This window comes from Saimiri boliviensis, chromosome 9 (assembly GCF_048565385.1).
Source record: "Saimiri boliviensis isolate mSaiBol1 chromosome 9, mSaiBol1.pri, whole genome shotgun sequence".
NCBI classification, from domain to species: domain Eukaryota; kingdom Metazoa; phylum Chordata; class Mammalia; order Primates; family Cebidae; genus Saimiri; species Saimiri boliviensis.
Window position 1 is genome coordinate 20,202,435 of NC_133457.1, and position 24,810 is coordinate 20,227,244.

The following is a 24,810-nucleotide window of genomic DNA, read 5'->3' on the forward strand; positions in this document are numbered from 1 at the left end:
TCTCCTTCACTTAGGAAGCTTAGTTTGGCTGTATATGAAATTCTAGGTTGAAAGTTCTTTTCTTTAACGATGTTGAATATTGGCTACCACTCTCTTCTTCTAGCTTGTAAGGTTTCTGCTGAGAGATCTGCTGTGAGTCTGATGGACTTCCCTTTGTGGTTAACCTGACCTTTCTCTGGCTGCCCTTAGCATTTTTTCCTTCATTTCAACCCTGGTGAATCTGACGATTATGTGCCTTGGGGTTGCTCTTCCTGAGGAATATCTTTGTGGTGTTCTCTGTATTTCCTGGACTTGAATGTTGGCCTGCCCTGCTAGGTTGGGGAAGTTCTCCTGGATAATATCATGAAGAGTGTTTTCCAGCTTGGATTCATTCTCTCCATCACATTGAGGTACACCAATCAAATGTAGATGAGGTCTTTTCACATAATCCCATATTTCTTGGAGGCTTTGTTCATTTCTTTTTATTCTTTTTTCTCTAATCTTGCCTTCTCATTTTATTTCATTGAGTTGATCTTCAGTCTCTCATATCCTTTATTCCTCTTGTCCATTCAGCTATTGAAACTTATGTATGCATCACAAAGTTCTTGTGTTGTTTTTCAGGTCCATCAATTCATTTATATTCTTCTCTAAGCTGTTTATTCTCATTAGCATTTCATCAAACCTTTTTTCAAGGTTCTTAGTTTCTTTCCATTGGGTTAGAGCAAGTTCTTTTAGCTCAGAGAAGTTGTTATTACCCACTTTCTGAAGCACGTTTCTGTCAATTCATCAGACTCATTCTCCATCCAGCCTTGTTCCCTTGCTGGTGAGGAGTTGTGATCCCTTAGAGGAGGAGAGGTGTTCTGGTTTTGGGTGTTTTCATCCTTTTTGCACTGGTTTCTTCCCATCTTTGTGGATTTATCTACCTGTGGTCTTTGTAGTTGGTGACTTTCAGATGGGGTCTCTGAGTGGATGTCCTTTTGTTGATGATGAAATTATTTCTTTTAGTTTTCCTTCTAACAGCCAAGCCCCTCTGCCGTAGGACTGCTGGAGGTCCACTCCAGACTCTGCTTGCCTGGGGATCACCTGTGTCAGCTGCAGAATAGTAAGGTTTGCTGCTGGTTTCTTCTTCTGTTATCTTCATCCGGAAGATTACCTGCCATATTTCAGCCTGAGCTCTCCTTTATGAGATGTCTCTTTGGATATGCAGGGGTCAGGGAGTTGCTTGAGGAGACAGTCTGTCTCTTACAGGAACTCAAGTGCTGAGTTGTGAGCTCTGTTGTTCTGTTCAGAGCTACTCGGCAGGTACATTTAAGTATGCTGCAGTGGAATGCATAACTGCCTTTTTCCCAGGTGCTCTGTCCTAGGAAGGTGGGGCTTTATTTGTAAGTTCCTGAGGAGCTGCTGCCTTTTCTCAGAGGTGTCCTGCCTAGCAAGGAGGTAGTCTAGTCACAGTCTGCGAGCAGAGGCATTACTGAGCTGCTGTGGGCTCTGCCCAGCTGCTGTGTGAACTTCCTTGTGGTTTTGTTTACAGAGGTGCAGTTAGAACTGCCTCAATAATGGCAGTCTGCCTCAGTAATGGCAGCCTGCCTCAGTAAAGGTAGATTGCCTCAATAATCATGGACTGCCTTGGTAATGGTGGACAACCTCAGTAATGGTGGACTGCCTCAGTAGTGGTGGACTGCCTCATTGGTAATGGCTGATGTCTTTTCCCCCACTGAGCTGGACCGTCCCAGGTCTAGCTGTGCTTGCTGTGAAACTCTCAATCCAGAATGTTTCAGATTGCTAGTTTTTGTGAGGGTGGGACCCACCTAGCTAGATCACCTGGCTTCCTGTTTCAGCCCCCTTTTATTCAGTTGAATGGGCAGCTCTGTATCCCAGGTGTTCCAGGCACCAGTTGAAATGGCCACCCAGATTTGTGTGAGTTTTTATGCAGAGATCCATGGTGCCAGCTGAAACAGCTATTCTAGAAACTCATGGCACTTTTCAGCTTGGGAATCTCCTGGTCTGTGGGCAGTAAAAACTCATTTGGAAATGCGGTGATCACTCACCCTCTGCATTGTTCTGGCTGAGAGGTCCACTCCAGAGCTGTTCCTATTCAGTCATCTTGGATCCCAACCACAGGATTCTCTTAAATGACTCTTTATCCTAAATCTGATGCCTGTGGAATGCTGTCCAGCAAACAGCTGGCTTCATATGAAGAGAGGCTAAGAGTGTTTTTTGTCTTGTTCATTTAAAAGCATTTACTTCTTATTTAATATCTGCAAAGAACACAGTCACATCATAATATAATTTGCTGTTGTAAATTTTGGATTGTTTCCATGGGTTCTGCTTTACATCTGCATGGTGTCTGAAGCCAATGCTTCCTTTATTTTTGTAGGCATTTAGGGACTTGTGCCTCATAATCCAATGTCATGCTCAATGACAGAAAATTAAAGTAGAATTTCTTTAACTATAGAGAAGGTCTCAGCAGAACAATACACTTATTTAACAACTCCTTGCCTCAGAAACTGAAGATGCTGTTGAGTGCAGGTGCTCTCTGCTGCTTATCCTGTATTTATTTATTAAGGACAAGAACTGGGTACTCTGCTTCTGAAAACAAAAAGACCAGACTAGTCTATCAGAACTTATGATGAACTAGTAAAATGTTTATATTTCATTCAGAACAGCAAAGCTTTGAATTAGCTGCCATTTTTACTGTCTACTATTCTCCTAATTCTCAGGTAATTGAGAATCAACTGCATAAAATTTACATATTAAGTACCAGTTCTTTGAAGTTCATTTTAAGATAATTCTTCCTTTTAATTTATAGCTGCATTCAGAAGTAGCAAAAACATTTATCATATGGGCTCAGACCTCTGCTTCTTCTAGTTTAGGACCATATCCTGACACAAGCACCAGGGGCCATTTAATAGTAAGGTGTAATTGTTCTCTCTGATGAAATCTTCCCGTAGAATCACAATGATACCATAATTATATTAATATCTTTTATTAACTATAACATATAGTTAAGCTTTCCAAAACTAAAATCTAAACCACCTTTTGAAGTTAGAAATTCTACCAGTTTACTACGTATTTCATTGTTAATAATTCTTTTCATTTGTTTTAAATATACCTCTTTAAGGATTCTGGGAATATCATAACAGATTTGTAGTCATACTTACCCCACTTTTATGGACAAATATCATATTCTCTTGCAGCTTTTATATTTCAAGAGTCAGTGTGAGAGAGATAAGAACTTTGGGATCAGGCAGACCCGAATTTAAATTATAGGATCTAACTAGCTGAGTGGCCTTTGATAAGTTAATTAGTCTGATCCTTTGAGTTTTCTTGGTAGTTGTGACTATACATGAAATTATATGAAATCAGTAAAAGTATGGGTCATCTACTCTACACCATTACCTAATAAGTTTTTTCAGACCCAGGAAGGCTTTTTGCATGGAATACAGATGGAGCCAGTAGACCTTAAAATGAACAAGCAGAGTGCACCCCCTTTGGCTGGGAATTCTTTCTCCCTGAAGTTCCCTCCTTGACCTGGAAAGCCTCTCCAGGGTTGAACATGCCTTCTTCTAGCCCATTATGAAAAACACTCACTCCCTTCTCTGGGCATACAGCCCTATGGCATCCCACTGTCCATGCCACCAGTGATGGCAGCTGCCTTCTCCTGGCACAGAATACAGAACCTGGGGATCTTGCCTGGTGGTGGTACGGTCTGTCCCCTTTATGTACATGAGTTACCTCCAGCAGCCTCTCATTGTTTCTTTGTTGGAGGAAACAGAAAATTCAAGTAGTATCATGTAAGTACCTGTAATTAAATCACATAAGAAACCTGTATCAGAGAAAAAAAAATGAACCTGTGATTGAAACACAGAGGACAGATGATTATCCTGAAGAAATGTCATGCCGCCTTAATGAACTCAGTGCCTGCCCACAAGCACTGTTGCAAGAGAATCACCTTAAGTCATAGTATAGCCTGGAAAGAGACCTTTACTGGTGGAATTCGTGAATACTCAAAGGAAGCAGAGGATACACAGATGTGATTGTGACATATGCAACAAAGTATACACTAAAAGCTTCCGCTTGAAATCATACAGAACACACACAGGAGACACATCCTACAAATGTACATGGGATGGATGCACATGGAAATTTGCTCTGTCTGATGAACAAGACATTTCTGAAAACATACTGGAATCAAATCTTTTTAGTGCCTGGACTGTAACCACAGCTTCTGTTCTGACCGTCTTACCCTCGATAGGAAATGCCACATGCTAGTCTGAATGCCTTCGTCTCCCACCTCAGTGTGACCTTCCACTCACCTAGCTCTTTCTCTATCCTCCCACCGTTAACTAACACATTTTTTAAATGTACATTTTAATTTTGATTCAGCTGCTCTGATCCTCTGAATTTATATCATCCAAAACTTCCATACGGTCAGTAGCAGGTATTCTCTAATCCTCCCTCTCCTTACCATGGATGACTTGAAAAATGAGAACATTTTTTTCAGAGATTTAAGCAAACCATTCTTAGAGATACATATATTTAATGTAATAAGAATAAGGAAACATGTAAACTAAAAAAAAAAATGTATGTAAAAGTACTGGATAAACAAAGATTTATACAAATGTCTGGTAAATTCTAATTAAAACATTTGTTTAGAGTGAATTTATTTTCTAATTTAAGGAACTAGCTCTTTGTAAAATAAAGTTAAGAACGCAGATTTATATAGATTTATAATGATTTTAAAGTTTACTATTAAAATGCGTCACTGAAACACCTGAACAGATGGAACATAGAAATTTTACAAGTCCAGTGTTTTGAACTATTTTTTTTTCCTATAGAAACAAACAAGAAACAAGTCTATCAGTTTGTTTTCCATTATAACTTATTCTCAAAAAGCATACCAACAAGGGTCGTAACTGGGGCTGGGGTTCAGATCATAGTTTCCACACCCAGAACAATGGAAGGACTTAGATTAGTCAAACCATTTGTTCTTTCTGCTATAGTTTCAGTTCTCCATTCACATATTTGTTAGACAGTACTGCTTGAATAATCATCCTCAAATTCTTCTTACACTCCCCAGCTAAAGACTCTGGAGGCCAGTTTCCTGTTTGTAATCTCTTGGGTTTGACAGTCATTAAAATGCCTTTTAGATGCTACCCAGAGTTACAAGTTCTTTACTATGAGCCTGGCACGTGATTTGTCTGTTTTAGTTCTAGCAGGAAGACTCAGTTGTGCTTCTCAGTTCCAGACCACAAAAGTGAGCTCAGGCAATCAAGTGTTTTAGAAGCAAGACACATGATCAGAAATTCATGTTTGTCAGCCACATACATTTCCTTTGAAAACGTTAGTAAAATTTAGCCTACTAGGTGTTTGAAAATCAGCATGGTGGTGAGGGCAGAAAGAGGCCAACAAACTGGGCCTGTCAGAATCCATTGAGTCTCTGGGGTGTTAGGATAGGGAGGGCTGAGTAGTCAGTGACAAGTTGCATATGGACGTAGAGGCAAAGTGGAATAAGAAACTGCATTATTCTTCTGGAGCTGACTAGTAACATTAAAAGAATATGGTTTACTCTGTGAAAATATCTGGACACTTAAAATGTACTAATTAGATGAAATAAATTGTGTCATTTCAGATTTACAATGTCTAGTAGAGGCACTTGGGTTAAAACTTCAGAAGGCGGTGACAGAGATGGACAACTATAAAGAAATGCTTATGTAAGATGGAGAACATTAAACAACTTGTAAGATAACAGTGCTCTGTAGATGTGCCACAGTATGGCAAGAATTAGAAAGAAATGACAAGAATTATAAAAACCCTGGTGTGTTCTCTGTGATTCTTTTGGCAGAAATTTACTTGTGTGAGTAATAGTTTACTGCTGCTTTTCTTGACCACTTTGCTGCCCTAGATTATATATTGAAGAACCTGTAAATATATTCAAATACATGGAGGATTTCTTTGTCTCAATAAGAAACTTATCTATCCATATATTAAAGCTTTCCCTGATAGTTCAAATGCAGCAACTTAATGTGAAATACTCTTTGAACTTTTTTCTTACCTTTATTCCTTTACTATCTCTCCTTAAGAAACAATATTGAAGTTGTATCTCGAAATTACTAATTTTAGCTTCAAGGAGAGAGTTGAGTATTTTTGAAATGCTGAAGCACTTATGCTTGATGCAAGTGAGAAAAAAATGTTGGAAAACACATGATAAGAAAATGATATAAAATCAAGAGCACTGTTTCTTCACTTGATCTTAGCCAAAAGGCCGAGAAGCGATAGGAGCACTGTTTCTTTTAAAAATTAATTTTAAGCCTGGGCAACGTGACAAAACTTTGTCTCCCCAAAAAATACAAAAATTATCCAAGCGTGTTGGCACACACCTTTAGTCCAAACCACTTGGGAGGCTGAGGTGGGAAGATCACCTAAGCCTAGGAAGTTGATGCTGCAGTGAACCATGATCATGCTACTGAGCTCCAGCCTGAGTGACAAAGTGAGACCTTCTCTCAAAATGAATAAATAAGTAAAAATTACTTTCATTTCAGAAATTTCAAAAATCATAGTGTAAACATAGAATATCTATAATTATAATACTAAAATAGAATGTGTACAATCTTTGAAAAGTAAGCAGATTCTTTTACCTTCTGATATATGTGATTTTCAGTTCCTGTATTTTAGAAGGATGAACTGCATAAAAATATAAATATTTAAAATGCTTAGCAACCAAATGTTTGTGTTGACCATGAACTACTCCTAAAAACAATGTGTTTAATAAAGTACTGAACACAAGAAGGAACAAATTCCAAAAATGACCTATCAAATTAATGTATATTTGGATTACTTGTAGCAAAATAGTTTGTTTCTGAAAAATAAGAAAAATCAAATATTCAAACTTTATAACACTATGGTTAATAGTACAGTAAATATAGTAGTTCAGCTGTCTTGAAAAAGAAACAAGGTGATGGTTGCTAGAAAAAAAAGAAATTGTCGTTTCTCTTCCCTGTAATATCATCAAGGAGGGGTTTGGCCACGTGGATGTCTCATGTGGAGAGCAGTCTAGTCAGGTCCCAGCTACTATGTGATGATTGCTTCTTGGAGCTCAACAAATGAAGAGATCACAGTCTGGGCATAGGGAGGTGGTGCTAGCACACAGCTAAGCTAAGAGGGAATTTGTGGGCATACCAAGAGTTAGCATATAAAGTGGAGTCTTGGAAAGTTAAGAAAGAAGCTTAGAAATGAGCATAGTGAAGAAAAGGAATAAACCTAATGGTAGTGACATGAATTGATATTTTACAGAATAAGTTTGCACAGAATTCTTTGTATATTCATGTTCTACATAATGACATTTTGGTCAGTGACAGATCATGTATACAATGATGGTTCCATGAGATTATAATACCGTATTTTTACTGTAACTTTTCTGTGGTCAGATACGTTTAGATATGCAAATACCATTGTGTTACAATTACCTACACTATTCAATACAGTAGCATTCTATACAGGTTTGTAGCCTAGGAGCAATAGGCTGTATCATATAGCCTACGTGTGTAGTAGGTTATACTGTCTTGGTTTGTGTACACTCAAGGATGTTCGTTCACACAATGACAAATTTGCATAATGACACATTTCTTGGAATATATCCCTGTTGTAAAGCAATGAAGGACTGTGCATGGAGCCTGCCCATTTAATATTAACACGTGCTTTGTGGTATTTTTTGTTTATTATATTTTTAACATAAGTTGTTCTGAGAAGTTGTGAGAGTCAGGGTAGACTGGAGATGGAGGGAGAAATAAACCACTAAAGTCCATCAAACTAATTATCTGTAGGAAGTTACTGTACTATTGCAGAAATGCTGATGACGTTTTATCAGTTTATAAAGTTGATGTTTCCTACCCATGCAAGACCTTAAAAATTAAAAAATGGACATAATGCCCATATTTAGAAATGTGAATTAGGAAAGATAGAGCCACTTAAATGGCTCCAAGTGCTAGAGACCTTTCTGTATGCTACCTGTCTCTAGCTCTTCTATCTATACTCTATCTACTCTCCTTTACCACTAGGATTAAGTTGGGGAGGGTGGGCATTTAGGTTCAAAGCCTGGGACTGCTGAAGCCTCAGGTTGCTCAGAGGTCAGGAGGTCCCTGGTAGTATATAATACTGTTTTAATTATAAGCTAGAGTCAAATTTGTGGCTTGGCCATTTTTGTAATGGTAAGCTGGAAGTCAAAACAATTCACTCAAAAAATTTGACATATTAATACAATTTGTAAGTAAAATTCAAGATTTCCTGCCCATACTCAAACCTCTTAGGACTTAGAAATTGGAATATGCTATGAAATCAAGTTTCTTTGATTTTTAATCCTCATTCTTTGTGGGGCTGGGAATAGGAATGTTTGTCACCTATAATTTAAGATAATTCTTTTTGTTGTTTAAAGATTTTAAAATATTTGGATATAAGTTTTGTGAATTTTGACAGTAAGAGAAGAAGCAGTTTATGAATTTGTGAAATTGGGGTTCTTTTTTCCAAGATTTTTTTCTCGAGATTTTTAAGAAAATATTTTCTAAAAAGAGCACTGTTATGTATTTTAAAATAGAGATTTTATCAGGATGCTTTGGGCTACAAGTAACAGCAGTAGGATAGTGTCAGTTGTAGTCGATCAGAGTCTAGGCAATATCCTCAAGGATCTTGATGTTCTTTTTGTCTCCATCCTGCTGCCCTCAGCACTGGCTTCAACCCAAAGCTAAGTCAGGTCCTTATATAATCACAAGATGGCTATAGTTCCTCCACCCTGGAGGCCTCATTTGGATATGGTACCTGCAGGCAATAAGGGACTGGTTTTCTAATGTCTTTTTAGAAGTGAGAAAAAAAATTATCAGATGCCACCAACAGCCTTCTCCTTATATTTCCTTGGCTGGAACCCTTTACATATCCTCTCCTAAATGAACCACTGGCAAGGGGAACAGGGCTACCACAATTACCTTAGACCAAGCAGGATTTATCCTTAGAACAAATGATAATTGAGACTTTGATGGCCAGGAAAAAGGCTGTAGTGAGTGTTCAGAAGGTAACCAATAGAGTTTGCTGAAGCAGTAGAGCATTAATGATGCTCTGAGAGCTTGATGACATTTTCTACAGATTTTAGGTACTATAATATCGAGGTTAATTAGGGGAACACCTCTCTGAAATAATGAAAAATATGAAGACTATAAAATTGTTTTTAAACTGATATGGATACAAAATATATTTTTATTACTTTCACATATATATGAAAGTATAAGGCTTAAAAGAAAGACTGTCATTTATGATGAAAATTTTTTAAGAATTCCAAAAGGAGAATACATAGAAAGAATAGTAGAAAGGGTCAACTCTACTGAGGAACAACCCAGATGAAGAGCAATTGAGTGGTGATGCTGGTGGGCATGGGATAGGTAGGACCTTTCTTCAAATTAATTAAAACACAGAGAAGGGAGTGACACCCGGTGAATCATTGAAATAGTGGTTGTCACACTCCTATCTACATAAGAATCATGGGGAGCTTGTTAAAATTGTATATTACAGTATGGCCTTTCCCACAGACTCAGCCCCAGGACCAGATGTCTGGGCTCCTTTTCCACAGATAATCTAGTTTTGCATTTAGATCTGGGATGGCTCCAAGCAATCACATTTTTAATGCACTCCCTACATGATAAACTGATGCAGATGGTCCAATGAAACCCACTCTGAGGAATCACATATGGAACATTTAATCCAGCTGACTCCTCACCAATACCCTCCAATCAATCAGCCCTGTGAGAAGCAGCATTTGTAGAGGCATCTAACACAATGAGTATGTGGACTAACACAATGAGTATGTGGACTGGAGTTAGACAGCCTGACAGCTACTGAACCCCAGGAGAGCCCAGGATCCCATAGCCCAAGGCAAACCTCCAGTGCCCCCACCCAGTAGCTTACCCTGCCCCTTCATCACACCTCTAAAAACAACCTAGAGCAAAAATAAATAGCAAAGCAGACAAGCAAACAGAGGATCTTAAGTCTGAGGATTCACACACAACCAAAGATTAGTAGGTATGTGAGGAAACACCTTCTACCAATTCCCCCCAGAAAGTGGCTATGAATTAACACAGAAAATCCTTAACACCCTAGAAAATTGTTGAATAGCAGATGACATTAGAATAAGTATAATTGATATCCCCCAAAGTATGTCCAGGATTGTAACCATAAAACAACAGACTGTTATGGGAAGCTATTAGGAATTCAGGAGATTTTAAATATCATAAAAATGATCCCATTCATGCTAAAAATGAATACAAATGCATATACACATTCATATGGATTTAAATACATTGAATAAATGATAGGATTTCAACAGCAAATCTCTAGAAGTGAAAGTGTGGGCTTTTTGAAAACTCTTATTTCACTCTATTACATATTGCTTAAATGCTTTACACTGTGAATATATTTATTTTCATGTATGTGGTAAGAACAAAGTTTACTTAAAGTGATTTATGATCTGTCACTAAGAATATGTCTAAGTGGTTATGTAAAATATGTTTTATATGTTTTCTGGCTGGGCACGGTGGCTTATGCCTGTAATCCCAGCACTTTGGGAGGCCAAGGGAGGTGGATCACCAAAGGTCAGGAGTTCGAGACCAGCCTGACCAATATGGTGAAACCCCCATCTCTACTAAAAATACAAAAATTAGCCAGGCATGGTGGCTTGCGCATGTAGTCCCAGCTACTCAGGAGGCTGAGACAGGATAATTGCTTGAACCCGGAAGGCAAAGGTTGCAGTGAGCCAAGATAGTGTCATTGTACTCCAGCCTGGATGACAGAGTGAGACTCTTTCTCAAAACAACAAAAAAATTAAAATATGTTTTCTAATTTAAGAACCTCTGTAATGTACTTACACTTAAATTCCTTTTTTTCTGAGCAAGCTAAGACAGGAATTACATTTTAATTTCGTTAGCTGTCACGTGCTCCTCATTTAACTGATAATTTGAACAATAGGAAACTTATGACCATCACAAAGTACTAATTTTTAAAGCTCTTACTTGGCCTTTCAACAGCATCTGACAGTTGACCAGTCTGTTCTTGAGAACAGTCTTTATTGAGATATAAATACCAGTGTTATCTGATTTTCCTCTCACCTTCCTGTTCACTAATGAAATTTTTTTTTGCCTGGCAAGCAGAAGGTGACTTGGTGGCGTTCCAGTGTCAGTGTATAGATCCATTTTTCACATGATCCTAACTTGAACAGGGTATGTTTATTTCATTTATTTATTCAATACAAAATGTTTACTGAGAGCCAGGACTATTGTGTGCAGGCACTGGATATTGGAGCAACAAGATTGGCACTTTTCCGTAGAGTTACTTAGGTAATTTCAGGCAATGCTAATAAGTGCTGCAAAAATATAAAATAGGCATAATAGATTGCGAGTAGTGAGGAGGGGTGGTATACTTTTGACAGAGTGGTCAGAATGGCATCCTGAGCAGATGACCTTTAAGATATGAATAACAGAAAGGAGCTAGCCACGATTACATCTGGGAGCAAGGAGATCAAGACAAGACCCTACATTTCTTGGAAATCAGTTTCACAGGTTCAAAAAACATGAAGGCCAGTGGTGACAGAATAATGGCTTCCCAAAGAGTTTCATGTCCTAATCCCTGGAATCTATGTTCCCTTACATGGCAAAAGGGACTTTGCAAATGTGATTTTACAAGTTCAAAAAACATGAAGGCCAGTGGTGACAAAGTAACAGCTTCCTAAAGAGTTTCATGTCCTAATCCCTGGAATCTGTATGTTCCCTTACGTGGCAAAAGGCATGTTGCAAATATGATTAAGAATTTCGAGGCCAGGTGTAATGGTTCATACCTGTAATCCCAGCACGTTGGGAGACTGAGCCAGATGGATCACTTTAGGCCAGGAATTTAAGACATGGCTATCATGGTGAAACCCTGTCTTTACTAAAAATACAAAAATTAGCTGGGTGTGATGGCGCATGCCTGTAATCCCAGCTACTGAGGAGGCTGAGGCAGGAGAATTGCCTGAACCCAGGAGGCGGAGGTTGCGGCGAGCCGAGATCGCGCCATTGCACTCCAGCCTGGGTAACAAGAGCAGAACTCCATCTCAAAAAAAAAAAAAAAAAAAAGGAATTTTGAGATAGAGAAATTATCCTGGATTATGTGGGCAGGCTAATGTAATTATGAGGTTCTTAGAAGAGGAAGCAGGAGGGTCAAAGTCGCAAAAGCAGATGTGAGGATGAAAATAGAGGTTGCAGTGATGTGATATAATGATGGAGGAAGGGGCCACAACCCAGAAATACCAGTGGGCTCTAGAAGATAGAAAACGTAAGGAAGTGAATTCTCCCCTGGAGCCTTAAGAAGGAACATAACCTGTTGACACCTTGATTTTAGGACTTCTGACCTCCAGAACTGTGAAATAATAAATTTGTATTGCTTTCAGACACTAAGAAGCTTGTGGTCTTTTGTTACAGCAGCAATAAGAAATTAAATTGCCCAGTGTTTCCTGAAGAGTTTCTGTGGAGTTTGGATTTATAAGGAGAGCTATGGGAAGCCTGGGGAGAATTCTAAGAGACTAATCTAATCTGTGTTTTCAAAGGTCACTATGGTTGCTACTTGAAGAATGAACTGATGTAGGAGTAAAAGCAGTATCAGGGAGTCTGGGTGGCAGGCTGTGCATTCATGCAAGTGAGATGTGATTAGGTTTAGCCTAAGGCTGTAGCATGGAAATGGAGAGAAATATATGCCAGAGGTCAGTCTGATTTACTGATAGAGAAAATGTGATTGGGGAGCATGGAGACTGGAAGTGAAAGGAAACAATAAAGGTGGGCTTGAGGCTTTTTGCATCAGTGTAGACAGTTGAGAGGCAGCAAAGTGTAGTGGCTGAGAGCTCAGACTCCAGATCCAGACTGCTGGGGTTCAAATCCCAGCACTACTACTTAGTACTTAGGTCAAGTTGGCCAAGTTTCTTTTCTCTTTAGTCTCAGTTCCCTAAACTGTAAAATGGGAATGAGGGCTTTTTTGAGGAGTGCACAAGATACATACCTATTACTATCACCATTGTGTTTGTTCCATTTATTGAAGTGGGAAAATCTGTGAAAGAAATAAATATAGGGAGTGGAGGATTTGTTAAAATTGAGATGCCTTTGATACAGCAAAGTAGAAATATCAAGGAGGCAGTTTTAAGTATAGCTGTTTCACGTAAGCCAGTGGAGTGGCATATACCATCACTTTTCAAAGTGGGGGGAAATATCTCATTATTTTATTTTATTGGCAGGAGCAACAGGGGCCTTTCTGAAGGGTTGTTCATTGCAATTGAAGAGAAAGGATCACCACTATTTGCTAAGAGTAAAAGAAGGAATGCAGTGCTTAAAAAGATGGAGGTTTTCTTTTATTACACCCAGTTTCTCCATCCTAATGAAGGTGAAGCTAACAAGTGGGTAATGAAGGGTAGACCATAAAAAGAGTGGCTTAACTGGTGCAGGGCAAGGGAAGGGACCATGCTGAGGGGACTTCTTGGAATGGTAAGTGGCTTTAAAATTGCAGCCCAAATGTATTATCTACATAGTAAATTAACCATTAACAGGAGTTATTTTGTTCTGCTTCTAGATTTGGAAAAGTGTGTATAACAGTCTGAACATATAGTGAAAGTTGTGCTGGGGATGCTGAATCACAAAGGCATTTGTAAAAGAAACATTTTTTGTTTAAAGCAAATTTGTAAAACTTGGAAAATATAAGGATATACAAAAAGTCATAGTTATATTTTGATATATCTTTCTATTCCATTTTCCTTTTAAAGTAATTTGCATTTTATTTTCTTATCATTATGAATAGTAAAGTTCACAGTTCAGTTCCCAGGCAACATAAAAGTGAATGTTTTACATATAAGATACGCACATGTAATGTGATAACATGGGGCTTTGGGGTTTTTTGTTTTGTTTTTGTTTTTTGGATTTTTATGAGCCACTGTGATTTACTAGTCTATTAAAGGCCATCACAATTTAAAACTGTGCAATCATAACAAGGCAATCTTCAAGCAATTAAAAACAATGAATTGTTGAACCAGCCTGGGAGATCTATTGAGTAATCTGGCCTTTCAAGTAATGTCAAGTGGAAACCCTGTTTTCTCTTTCCATCTGAGGATCATTAAAAAGAAAAAACAAACCTAAACTAAACAAAAAACCACCTGTTCTGAGTGAAAGTCAGGATTCAGCCCATGTGACTTGGAGACATACTCTTCAGCTGGTTGGTGGAGGCGCTGTCACTCCAACATGTGCAGGAGCACGGAGAGGTCTGCCTCCATGCCTGCGGTCCATTATGCAAGCTCTGGAAGTTGGCATGCTTCCTGAAGTGCTGCCACCAGCAGACAAAGGCCTCCACTACCTGCAAGTGCACATTGTGGGAATGGTTGGCCTCACAGCAGTAGATGTCTATCTGGAGCAGTACCAAGGACAGCACCACTGGCTTCCACTTAGGGCCCAGACTCTGGGCCAGCTGATTAATCTGCCAGTTTGATGCCGAGCCATTGGTGTGTGAGGGGATCCCAGTCATTGTGTCACCGGCAGGTGGCTTAGTCATTGTTTCTTCCCTTGCTTTCTCTAGCTTCTCCCTTATTCACGAAAATTCCTGTAGGGAATCTAGGAAGTATCAAATGCTTTGAGACCCCTGGAAAGTAGGATATTCAGTAGCAGCATTGTTTTCTGGAGACTTGTGGATTGATCTTTGATTTCTTGAACATGGTTTTCTGTCAAGATTCCTTCCTGGTAAAGTTACTGAAGAACCAGTCCCTCCACCAATACCTCTGAATCCAGCTGCAGGCAAAGTGAGCAAAGTACTTTTTGCCTCTGGCCTCCATTTCTCAGTCTACAACAATGTATCTTTGAGGGAAACAGAATTCTAGTCCATTTTTTAAGTAGTATATATTTTTAACATAATTGGGAATATACTTTATTTACTGTTTTTGTTTTGTTTTGTTTTGTTTTGTTTTGAGATGGATTCTTACACTGTCGCCTGGGCTGGAGTGCAATGGCGCAATCTTGGCTCACTGCAACCTCCACCTCCCAGGTTGACACGATTCTCCTGCCTCAGCCTCCCAAGTAGCTGGGATTACCTAATCAGTGTCATAAATTTACATACAATACTTTAATCTACCATCCATACTTCAGTTTTGTCAGTTGACCTAATGATATCTTTTATAGCATTTTCTCTTCTTGTACAGGATCCAATCTGGAGTCCGTTTACTTGGGTATCTCTATTAGCCTCCTTTAATCTGGAATATTTCCACAGTTTGTCTTTGTCTTTTAATGACAGTGAATTTTTTAAGAATGCAGAACCCCTCACACTTTTTAAAAACAAAAAGTTCTTTATTATGTATTGGTCTGATGTTTCCTGTCTGTTAGATTAAGGATGTGGATTCTTAGCCAGAAAACCACATAGGGAGTGATGTGTCCTCAGGGTATCACATCTGGAGGCACATGATAAACATTTGCCCCTAACTGGTGATGTTCATTTTGATCAGCTGATAAAGATGTTGCTCAATTATTCTGCATAATTGCTGGGGGGTTTTGTTCTCTTTCAATCAATAAGAAGTCTAGAAGAGACACTTTAAATGCATGTGAATATTCTGCTTCTCATCAAAATTTATTCTTAGATATATCATCCATTAATGATTTTTGCCTGATCTCAGTTTTACTACAGTGATTCCTAAATGATGACTTTTTAAAGTTCCAGACCATACTCCCCATTTATTAGTTAGGCTTTAGCACTCTATAGTAAGCAATATCCTACCTTCGTCTATTTATTTATTTATTGTACAGACTCATGAATTCCTATCTTTTAATGGCTTATAGTTTATTACTGTACTGAAATATTGTCCTAGGCTTAGTAAGTAGAAGGCCCTTCAAACTGGCTCTTCTGATGTTAGAACATTATCTCATCATCTTTTGTAAACACTTTCTTACTTTCTGTCATCACAAGATATTTCAGATATACTTACTTTGCCCCAGGCTTGAAATGAGTCATTTCTATGAGTAGTCCTGGTTCCTCTAATAGGGAATGGTGATAGAAGCCAAGATCTGGGTTCTGAGTGTGCTCATGTGCTACTTGATTGTAGTGATGGCTTCATGGACATATACATATGTCAAACCTATCAGGTTATACACTTTAAAGATGTGCAGTGTATTACATGTCAACACAATACCTTAATAGGGACATTTTACAGAAACAGGGTAGAGCAGATAACATTTTTAATGGCTTTAAAATAAAAGCGAAATTAAAATACAGTGTTCAGAGATGAAACTTAGATAATAAAGACCTAAGGAAAATCAGTGATAACAATATTATTCCTGAGAATGGTTACTTTTAGGGTGCAGAGAGTTGGCTATGATTGGAACCTGGGACATAAAGGACTTCTAGAATAGCTGGTAAGGTTTTATTTTTTGACCTGGTTGGTAATCACCAGAATATTCTTCTTATAATAATTCATTATATTATATAATTGTTTTATGCAATTTTCTGTATCTTACAATTTTGTTATATTTTACAATAAAAAGGTTTAAAAATAAATGAATATTGTGTATGTGCATGATGATTTTTACATTATTACTTACTAGAAATTAAAGTCATTCTGAAAGAAGGGCATTGATAATCTAACCTATTTCATTGTGTAACAATGAAAGCTTGTTCATTAACAAGCTATTAGAGATGCGTTCAGATTATGTCTTAACTAGTCAATAAGTGGTTTGAATACATTTAAATTGGATATGATTTTTTTAATATATTAACCTTTTGAATATTGTTACAAAACCCAATTATATAAGATCAAGGCAAATGTTTATTTCAGTTTTAGATCTTTCATCTAGTTCTTCTTAATGGTTTTTATTTTCATGCTGAGATTTCTCATCTTTTTATTAATTAGAATAGATTTTCCTTTATGTCTTTGAGCAGAGTTAATGATTGCTTCTTCAAAAATCTCTGTCTGCTCATTTCAGTATCTGGGTCATCTCAGAGTCAGTTCCTATTAACTATCTTTCTCTTTATAATGAGTCACACTTTTCTGAATACTTTTTTACTATGTTCTGGCCATTGTGAATGTTACGTTATGGAAAGTCTGGATTCTGATATATTTCTCCAAAAAATATTATCATTGTTGTTGTTGATAGTGGTGAAGTGTTGTTGCTTTATCCAGGCAGCTAACTTGGCCTCAGATGGCAATTTCTGTCCAGGACAGCAGCTCAATCTCAGTTCAGTTCTTTTTCTTTTTCTTTTTCTTTGTTTTTGTTTTTGTTTTTGTTTTTTGTTTTTTGAGATAGAGTCTTAGCACTGTCACCCTGGCTGTAGTGCAGTGATACAATCTCAGCTCACTGCAATCTCTGCTTCCTGGGTTCAAGCTATTCTGCCTCAGCTTCCTGAGTAGCTGGGACAACAGGCGTGCACCACCACACCCACCTAATTTTTTTGTATTTTTGGAATTTTTAGAGATGGAGTTTCACCATGTTGGCCAGGATGTTCCCAATTTCCTGACCTCGTGATCTGACTGCCTTGGCCTCCCAAAGTGCTGGGTTAGTTCTTTTTCTTCAAGTAGGCTGCTTGGAATCTGCTTAATACATGTGTAGTTCAGGGGCAGAATTTATGTGGAATATTTGGGACTCTCTTTCTCTGCTCTCCCCTATTCAGCATTCTTTCTTTACTTTCCAACAGCTGTGGTTGCTCCAAATACCATGCCGTCTGGTTCTTTGGACCAGAAAGACTGAAGATTTCTATACGAGTTTTAGTTCCCCTGCAAGGTGCTGACTGGGGCCTGTCCTCAGGCTTAAAATTATTTTTAATAATCCAACCCCATGCTGTCACCTCATTCCAAGTGTCAACTTCCCTCCAGAGTCTCCCTACTTTTGGTCACTTTCCAATACCGTCACATAGGTATTTTGGTGTTTTGATTTTGTTTATTTGTTGTTTTTGTTTTTTAATGTTGTCCAGAGTTTATACTTTTTATTTACATGCAGATCAGTCTGACAGAAGCTTAGTTGGCCAGTATAGAAATGAACTGAATGTTTATTTCTTTAAACAAATAATAATATGAAGATGTTAAGAAATTCCTTCTATTGATGAGTAAAATAATGCAACAGAAAAACATACTTTATTTTGAAATAATATGTTTGAACTTCTTTTGTATTATTTTAGGAATAAATCTAATGAAGCTGATGACTGTCAAAGAGAACTGAGAAAACTGAAGTTCGAATCCATTATTTCTGAGTCACAGTATGCATTACCGATTTTTCAATTTATATTTTTAATAATTGAACTTAAAACTGTTTTTAAGTAACATTTTATTTAAAAGGCACTTAACATTTCTTATTTTCTTGTTGTTTACATAAACAATACCTAATTCAAGCTTATAATGTCTTGTGGTTAGTTATTGCTATTGCCACTGCCTAGATGGGAAAATTTTAACATTATAGAACCATTCATTTTTTTAACATTTAAATTTTTTTAAAGCCACAGTTATAATCTATAATTTCAAATGAGCTCTTTATGCATTTTTGATAAGGATAAAATGTAGTATATAATGCATGTTGGTGTTTTGTTTTGTTTTTTTTTCCTATTTCTTTTTAGGCATACGATGCTGCTTAAGGAAAAAGAAGACTCTTTAATGACTTGTCAACAAATATATAAAACATTACAGGAAGAACTGACTGCAAAAGAAAAGCAAGAAGAAGACATAAAGAGAAGAATTAACCTTGCAGAAAATGAACTGGAGATAACCAAAACTCTTCTGAATCAGACAAGGGAAGAGGTTTTAACACTGAAAAATGAAAGGTGCAGTCAACAATAATTTTTTAAAAAACATTTTATGTTTAAGTTAGTAGTCCGTATATGTTTGAAACATCAGTGTCCGACATATTGTAACAATAGTGAAGTCACAATTGGGACTAAAGATATATTTCTCCTACAAGGTCATTGCATCCCACTACCTCATTTTACAAGTGATTAGACTGAAGCCCCAATTGGTTACGTGACTTGGTAAAGTTGCAGTTGGTGAATGTAGGAGTGAAGCCCGGGTTGCATTTGGTGTCAAATTTTTATTTTAAAAAAATCAGACCATATGTGATACTTGTACTACTAAATTTCACCTGGGTCAGTGATTTGTAGATTCTATCATTTTTCCAACAAAAAACATCTTTTTATATCACTTTTTCCTGTTATTGGTGCCTACTTTTCTTCTCTCCTCCTTGTCTGTCAGCATATCTTGTTGAGGATATGCCACAAGCAAAGGTATCTCCTTATGTCTATCAAGGATACTAAGAAGCACATTGGTTCAGGCTTCCAGGATACTTTTGCTTAGTTAATTTGCCTTTAAATTAACCTTATCTGTAATTAAAATTTCAACCTTGCTTTCTTTCTTTTTGTTTTCATTTGCCTGCTATGTCTTTGTTCATTCTTTCTGAATCCTTTAGTTTTAAATGTATATTCGATATATAGCACAAATTTTGGGGGTTTTTTTTGGTTTGTTTCATTGGTTTAAAAAATCTGGGCATCTTTAAGAGGTTATTTCATTTACATTTACTGATGTGATTATTATATTCACTAAGAACACAAGTTTCATAAGGACAAGAATTTTTTTTGTCTTTTCTGTGGACAGAAAGCACATGATAAGTTGTTTTCATTCTTCCTATCATGTTTATATTTTAGTTTATATTTTATTAATTTTATTTTATGAATATAATTTAGAACAGTTCCAATTTTTTTTTAGTAATTTGTAAAGCTATTTGCTGAGTCTGGGGGTGGGGCCAGGGGAGTGGTAGCAGTTAGCTTAGAATTAGATTTTTTTTGTCTCGAAACTCTTTTTGTCAACACTGTTCTCTGGGTACCATATCTGTTTCTATGCCAGGCAAGCAGGAAGTCTGTGTAGTTTATAGGGAAACAAGGCTTATCTCTTGTCTTTCCTGAAATTATTTTATAATTACTTATCTTTGGTTGAATAAGATGAGCAACTGCAGAGCTGATATTTTCCCACCATTTATTCTTCACCCTTCAACACCAATAGTGTACCTTATACTTACATTACTATTCCACCCCACCTCCTCTGCCATTTATTAGAAGCTGCAATTTTATAACAAGGAAATGTATAAGAGCCAGCCTTATTAATTAAAAACAGAATGATAGCTGAAAGATTGCTATCATGTGTAAGCAGAGATAAAAACTATATATGCTAACATACATAGTCAGAAAGATTAAAATCAGTTATATATTCTATACAAAAAGCACACATCATACATCTTTGAAAAGATACATGAAACAAATAAAAATTTTCAAAGTATTTGGTTTAGAATTTTGATTATCTTAGCAGTTCCTACATTACCTAGAATATCCTATTTCCAGTGATGCCAGATTAATTAGACTTAACTGTTTAGTCAAATGAATGCTGTCTCCTTCACTGAAGTCATTGAAGAGATCCTATCCTTGTCTCATTGTTTCTGGAACTCTTCTCTGAGGACTGGCTTAAGTGCACATTTTATACTCTCGTCAGCATAACAGCTCTTCACCTTTTAGGAATACATTTGATAATTGAAACAGTCTCAAATGGGTCCAGTGAAAGTAAGTCCAGTGAATATGATGGGATATCAATCTGGGAAATACTATTGGGGATCAAAAATAAATTTTTTTTCTATGCCTAATAAATTATCTCTGACTGCAATTTGAAGAAGGGAGTTTTATGAATGCTTTGAGGGTTAGTAACCTCAATAGAATATATACAGAGTTTTCTTGGGGAATTGCTTTAAAATAGCATACACCTGGATGTATATGTTTTACCATGTTTTAAAAAAATATATTATGACTATAATCTTACCTTCTAAGTGTTGAATGAGAAGGACAGTTTCTATCAGCTTTCAGAGAATAGTGACATCACTGAACTAACTCCTATTCTTTTTTTCTCTTCTTTGTTTTCTCATATTATTGCCCTTGTTCCTTCTTTGTTCTCTCTGCTTTAGTCTATCCAGAAACATACATGATCTAACTTAGTCATTGGTGACACTAAGTTTATAGACATGATGTCTCTCATATAATAAAAATAAAAATGACCAGGTGTGGTGGCTCACACCTGTAAGCCCAGCACTTTGGAAGGCCAAGGCAGGCAGGTCACTGGAGGCCAGCAGTTTAAGACCGGCCTGGCCAACATGGTAAAACCCCATCTGTACTAAAACTACCAAAATTAGCTGGGCGTGATGGTTCATGCCTATAATCCCAGCTACTCAGGAGGCTGAGGCACAAGAATCACTTGAACCCAGGAGGCGAAGGTTGTAGTCAGCTGAGATCACACCACTGTCCAGCCTGGGCAACAGAGCAAGACTCTGTCTCAAAAAATAAATTAAAAAAATTTTAAATGTCCTTGTAGACCAGTAAGTTATCATGTAATCATGAGATTACTCCTAAACATAAGCACTGCCTTTTTCTAGACTACCTTCAGATTTTGTTTGCCTTGTCCTCTAACTGTCCAGAGCCTGCCACACATATCCACTCAATAAATATTTGCTGAGTGAGTGAATGAATGAATGGATCACTTTGGGCAATTCAGCCAGTCTGTCAATTATTTGTTGGGCATTTACTATATGCCAGGTACTCCGTACCCTGGGGTTAAAACAATGAATCTGAAAAATCTCTTTCCTCATGAAGCTTATATATTAAGGATAGAGGCAAACAGTAAAACAAAAAAATTAGAGTACTGACTAGAATAATAGTAAATTGTGATAATGGATATGAAGTAGTAGACACTGATAGAAGGGGTGCCTGCTGTGGCTAGGGTGGTCATAAAAATGACTTCCAAGGTGATACTCTGCCCCTTCCCTAAAGGAAGACAAGTGGAAGTTACCAGACCAAGAGCCTGGGAGGAGCTTTACAAGCAAAGGACAAGGTTGATGAGTTCTGGGAAAGGACAGCAGGGTAGTGTGGCTGGTGGCATAGTAAGTGTAAGTGAGGCATGCAGGGTCACATTATTTAGGGCCTTGCAGGCCTTTGGGAATTTAGATGCTGTTTTCAGTGCAATGAATAGAAACCATTGAAGGAATTTAAACAGAGGAGTGACACTGTAGAAAGATCATTTTGGGTGCTGGATGGAGAAGATATTGGCAGTGGGAGCAAATCAGGACATTTACTGTTTTGATCAAGGATTTTATAGGTAGTGAAGCCTAAAAGACATGAGAAAAATGAGAATCTCCAGCTCTTAGTCCCCGTCACATTCTGTTGGGTTAAGTGTCTGTGTCGAGTAGATGGTAATAAAATGGCCAGAGCTTACTCCATGGTAAGCCTAAGGTTTAAAAAGAGATTCTTGGCCAGGTGCGGTAGTTCAAGCCTGTAATCCCAGCACTGGGAGGTCGAGGTGGATAGATCACCTGAAGTCAAGAGTTTGCAACCAGCCTGGCCAACATAGTGAAACCCTGTCTCTACTGAAAATACAAAAATTAGCTGGGCGTGGTGGTGGGCACCTGTAATCTCAGCTAGTTGGGAGGCTGAGGCAGGAGAATCGTTTGAACCCAGGAGGCGGAGATTGTAGTGAGCTGAGATTGTGCCGTTGCACTCCAGCCTGGGCAACAAGAACAAAACTCTTTCTCAAAAAAAAAAAAAAAAAAAACAGATATTAGGCAGAACAAATGACTTTTGGAAACTTTTGACATTACTGTCGAAACCTGTCTTGAAACAGTGGTCTTTTGGCTTTAGGGAAACCTGTTATTTGATCTCTTTTCTAGCTCTGTTTTGGTTCTTTCCTCTTACCTCCTGTGATCACCTGATAGCACACATTTCTTAAAATTCACACTTGAACTTGACTTTCCTCTTTCCACTTTCTTTCCTTCAGTATACTGACCCTGTCTCAGCTTAGCAAGTTTGCTCTTGAAGCTTTGATTGGAAGCACCAATGGGACCTTTAAATAAGAAGTTTCCTTAAGCAGTTGGAGGCGTGAATGTCCCTCCAAAAGAAGCAGCTGGACTCAGGAAACACTTTTAATATAAAGGTGCTTGGTAATACCATAGGAGATTCTGGTTCAGTAGGTCTGGGTAGTGCCTAGGAATCTGCTACTTGGCAAAGTCCCAAACCACTGCTATGGAAGTATTATAACCAACTTGGCTACCAGATGTGCCCACCAAAGGCCAGAGTCCAACTCGCTCCTAGCGACTGTGTGTGCTTTCATAAATCCAGGCAGTGTCAGATACACACCACCCTTCTCCTCTGACCCCTCAGGAGAACAGAGCCCTTACTGAGGTCATAAATTGTGCAGTTTAGAAGCTATGTAATTTCAGAAGAGAAGAAAAAAATGTAAAAAGCCAGAGGTGATCTTAGAAAAAAACTAGTAGAACTTCTGAATTTGGGGCAGTAAGGGAGTTAGTAACTAGGAAATAGTTCAATATTAGTATAAATCTATTTATTTGGACATTGCTTTACTCCCCACACTCAGCTGAGAAAGTGCTAGGTGAAGAAGAACGTTCAATGAAAGGAAAAGAAGTAGGTCTTTTCGGATCATGAGATTCTGCAGGTGGAAACAGTCTGGCCAGCTTAGTGACAGACACATTGGGACTGGTGAGGGAGGTTTCCTTTATGGATAGAGAGGAATGCAGCAAGGCATAAGGACAGCGCCAGAAAAAACTGTGGCTGTTTATTCACTTCTATGTAAAGACAGCCCTCAGCTCCCATTCTACTGGGACACAAGGTCTCTGTGGCCAAGGCCAGAACTCTGCCCAGAACCATGAATGTGCAACACTACTTCAGGCATATTGTAGGTTAAATAGTATTCTGTGGGCTGATGGGGGTAGCTAATTCCATTCTTAGAGAAAACTGTTTCAATAGTAAAAATGTCCTAAATTCCCTATAACAAATGTACAAATACATTTTGTAAGGACATATGTGTTTAAGCTTGAAGATTCCTACATACAGCACTTGGAGAAATTCGCTTACACACTAGCATGTGTCCTACAGCCATACTGGAAACACACTGTTTCTTTTTTTTTTAATTTTTTTTTATTTTTATTTATTTATTTTTTTATTGCATTTTAGGTTTTGGGGTACATGTGAAGAACAGGCAAGATTGTTGCATAGGTACACATATGGCAGTGTGGTTTGCTGTCTTCCGTCCCCTCACCTGTATCTGTCATTTCTCCCCATGCTATCTCTTCCCACCTGCCCACCCCCCGTCCCTCCCCCATTTCCCCCCAACGGACCCCAGTGTGTAGTGCTCCCCTCCCTGTGTCCTTGTGTTCTCATTGTTCAACACCCGCCTATGAGTGAGAATATACGGTGTTTGATTTTCTGCTCTTGTGTCAGTTTGCTGAGAATGATGGTTTCCAGATTCATCCATGTCCCTACAAAGGACGTGAACTCATCGTTTTTGATGGCTGCGTAATATTCCATGGTGTATATGTACCACATTTTCCCTATCCAGTCTATCATCGTTGGGCATTTGGGTTGGTTCCAGGTCTTTGCTATTGTAAACAGTGCTGCAATGAACATTCGTGTGCACGTGTCCTTGTAGTAGAATGATTTATAATCCTTTGGATATATACCCAGTAATGGGATTGCTGGGTCAAATGGGATTTCTATTTTTAGGTCCTTGAGGAATCGCCACACTGTCTTCCACAATGGTTGAATTAATTTACATTCCCACCAACAGTGTAAAAGTGTTCCTATTTCTCCACATCCTCTCCAGCATCTGTTGTTTCCCGATTTTTTAATGATCGCCATTCTAACTGGTGTGAGATGGTATCTCAATGTGGTTTTGATTTGCATTTCTCTGATGACCAGTGATGATGAGCATTTTTTCATATGTCTGTT

At 38.0% G+C, this 24,810-nt stretch overlaps 1 protein-coding gene and 3 pseudogenes across 1 annotated transcript in view; 2 read left to right on the forward strand and 2 right to left on the reverse strand.

Annotated features, from left to right (window-relative positions):
- Positions 1–24,810, forward strand: part of LEKR1 (leucine, glutamate and lysine rich 1) — a 213,035-nt gene that overhangs the window by 120,134 nt on the left and 68,091 nt on the right. Inside the window, exons 7-9 of the mRNA XM_010335744.2 lie at positions 5,612–5,693; positions 18,175–18,252; positions 18,607–18,810. Of these exons, the coding sequence (XP_010334046.2) occupies positions 5,612–5,693; positions 18,175–18,252; positions 18,607–18,810 (364 nt within the window). The remainder of the gene's footprint in view (positions 1–5,611; positions 5,694–18,174; positions 18,253–18,606; positions 18,811–24,810) is intronic.
- LOC141585729 (Krueppel-like factor 3 pseudogene) lies at positions 3,330–5,616 on the forward strand (annotated as a pseudogene).
- On the reverse strand, positions 6,111–6,256 carry LOC120368391 (U2 spliceosomal RNA; annotated as a pseudogene).
- LOC104650907 (death domain-containing protein CRADD pseudogene) lies at positions 14,258–17,716 on the reverse strand (annotated as a pseudogene).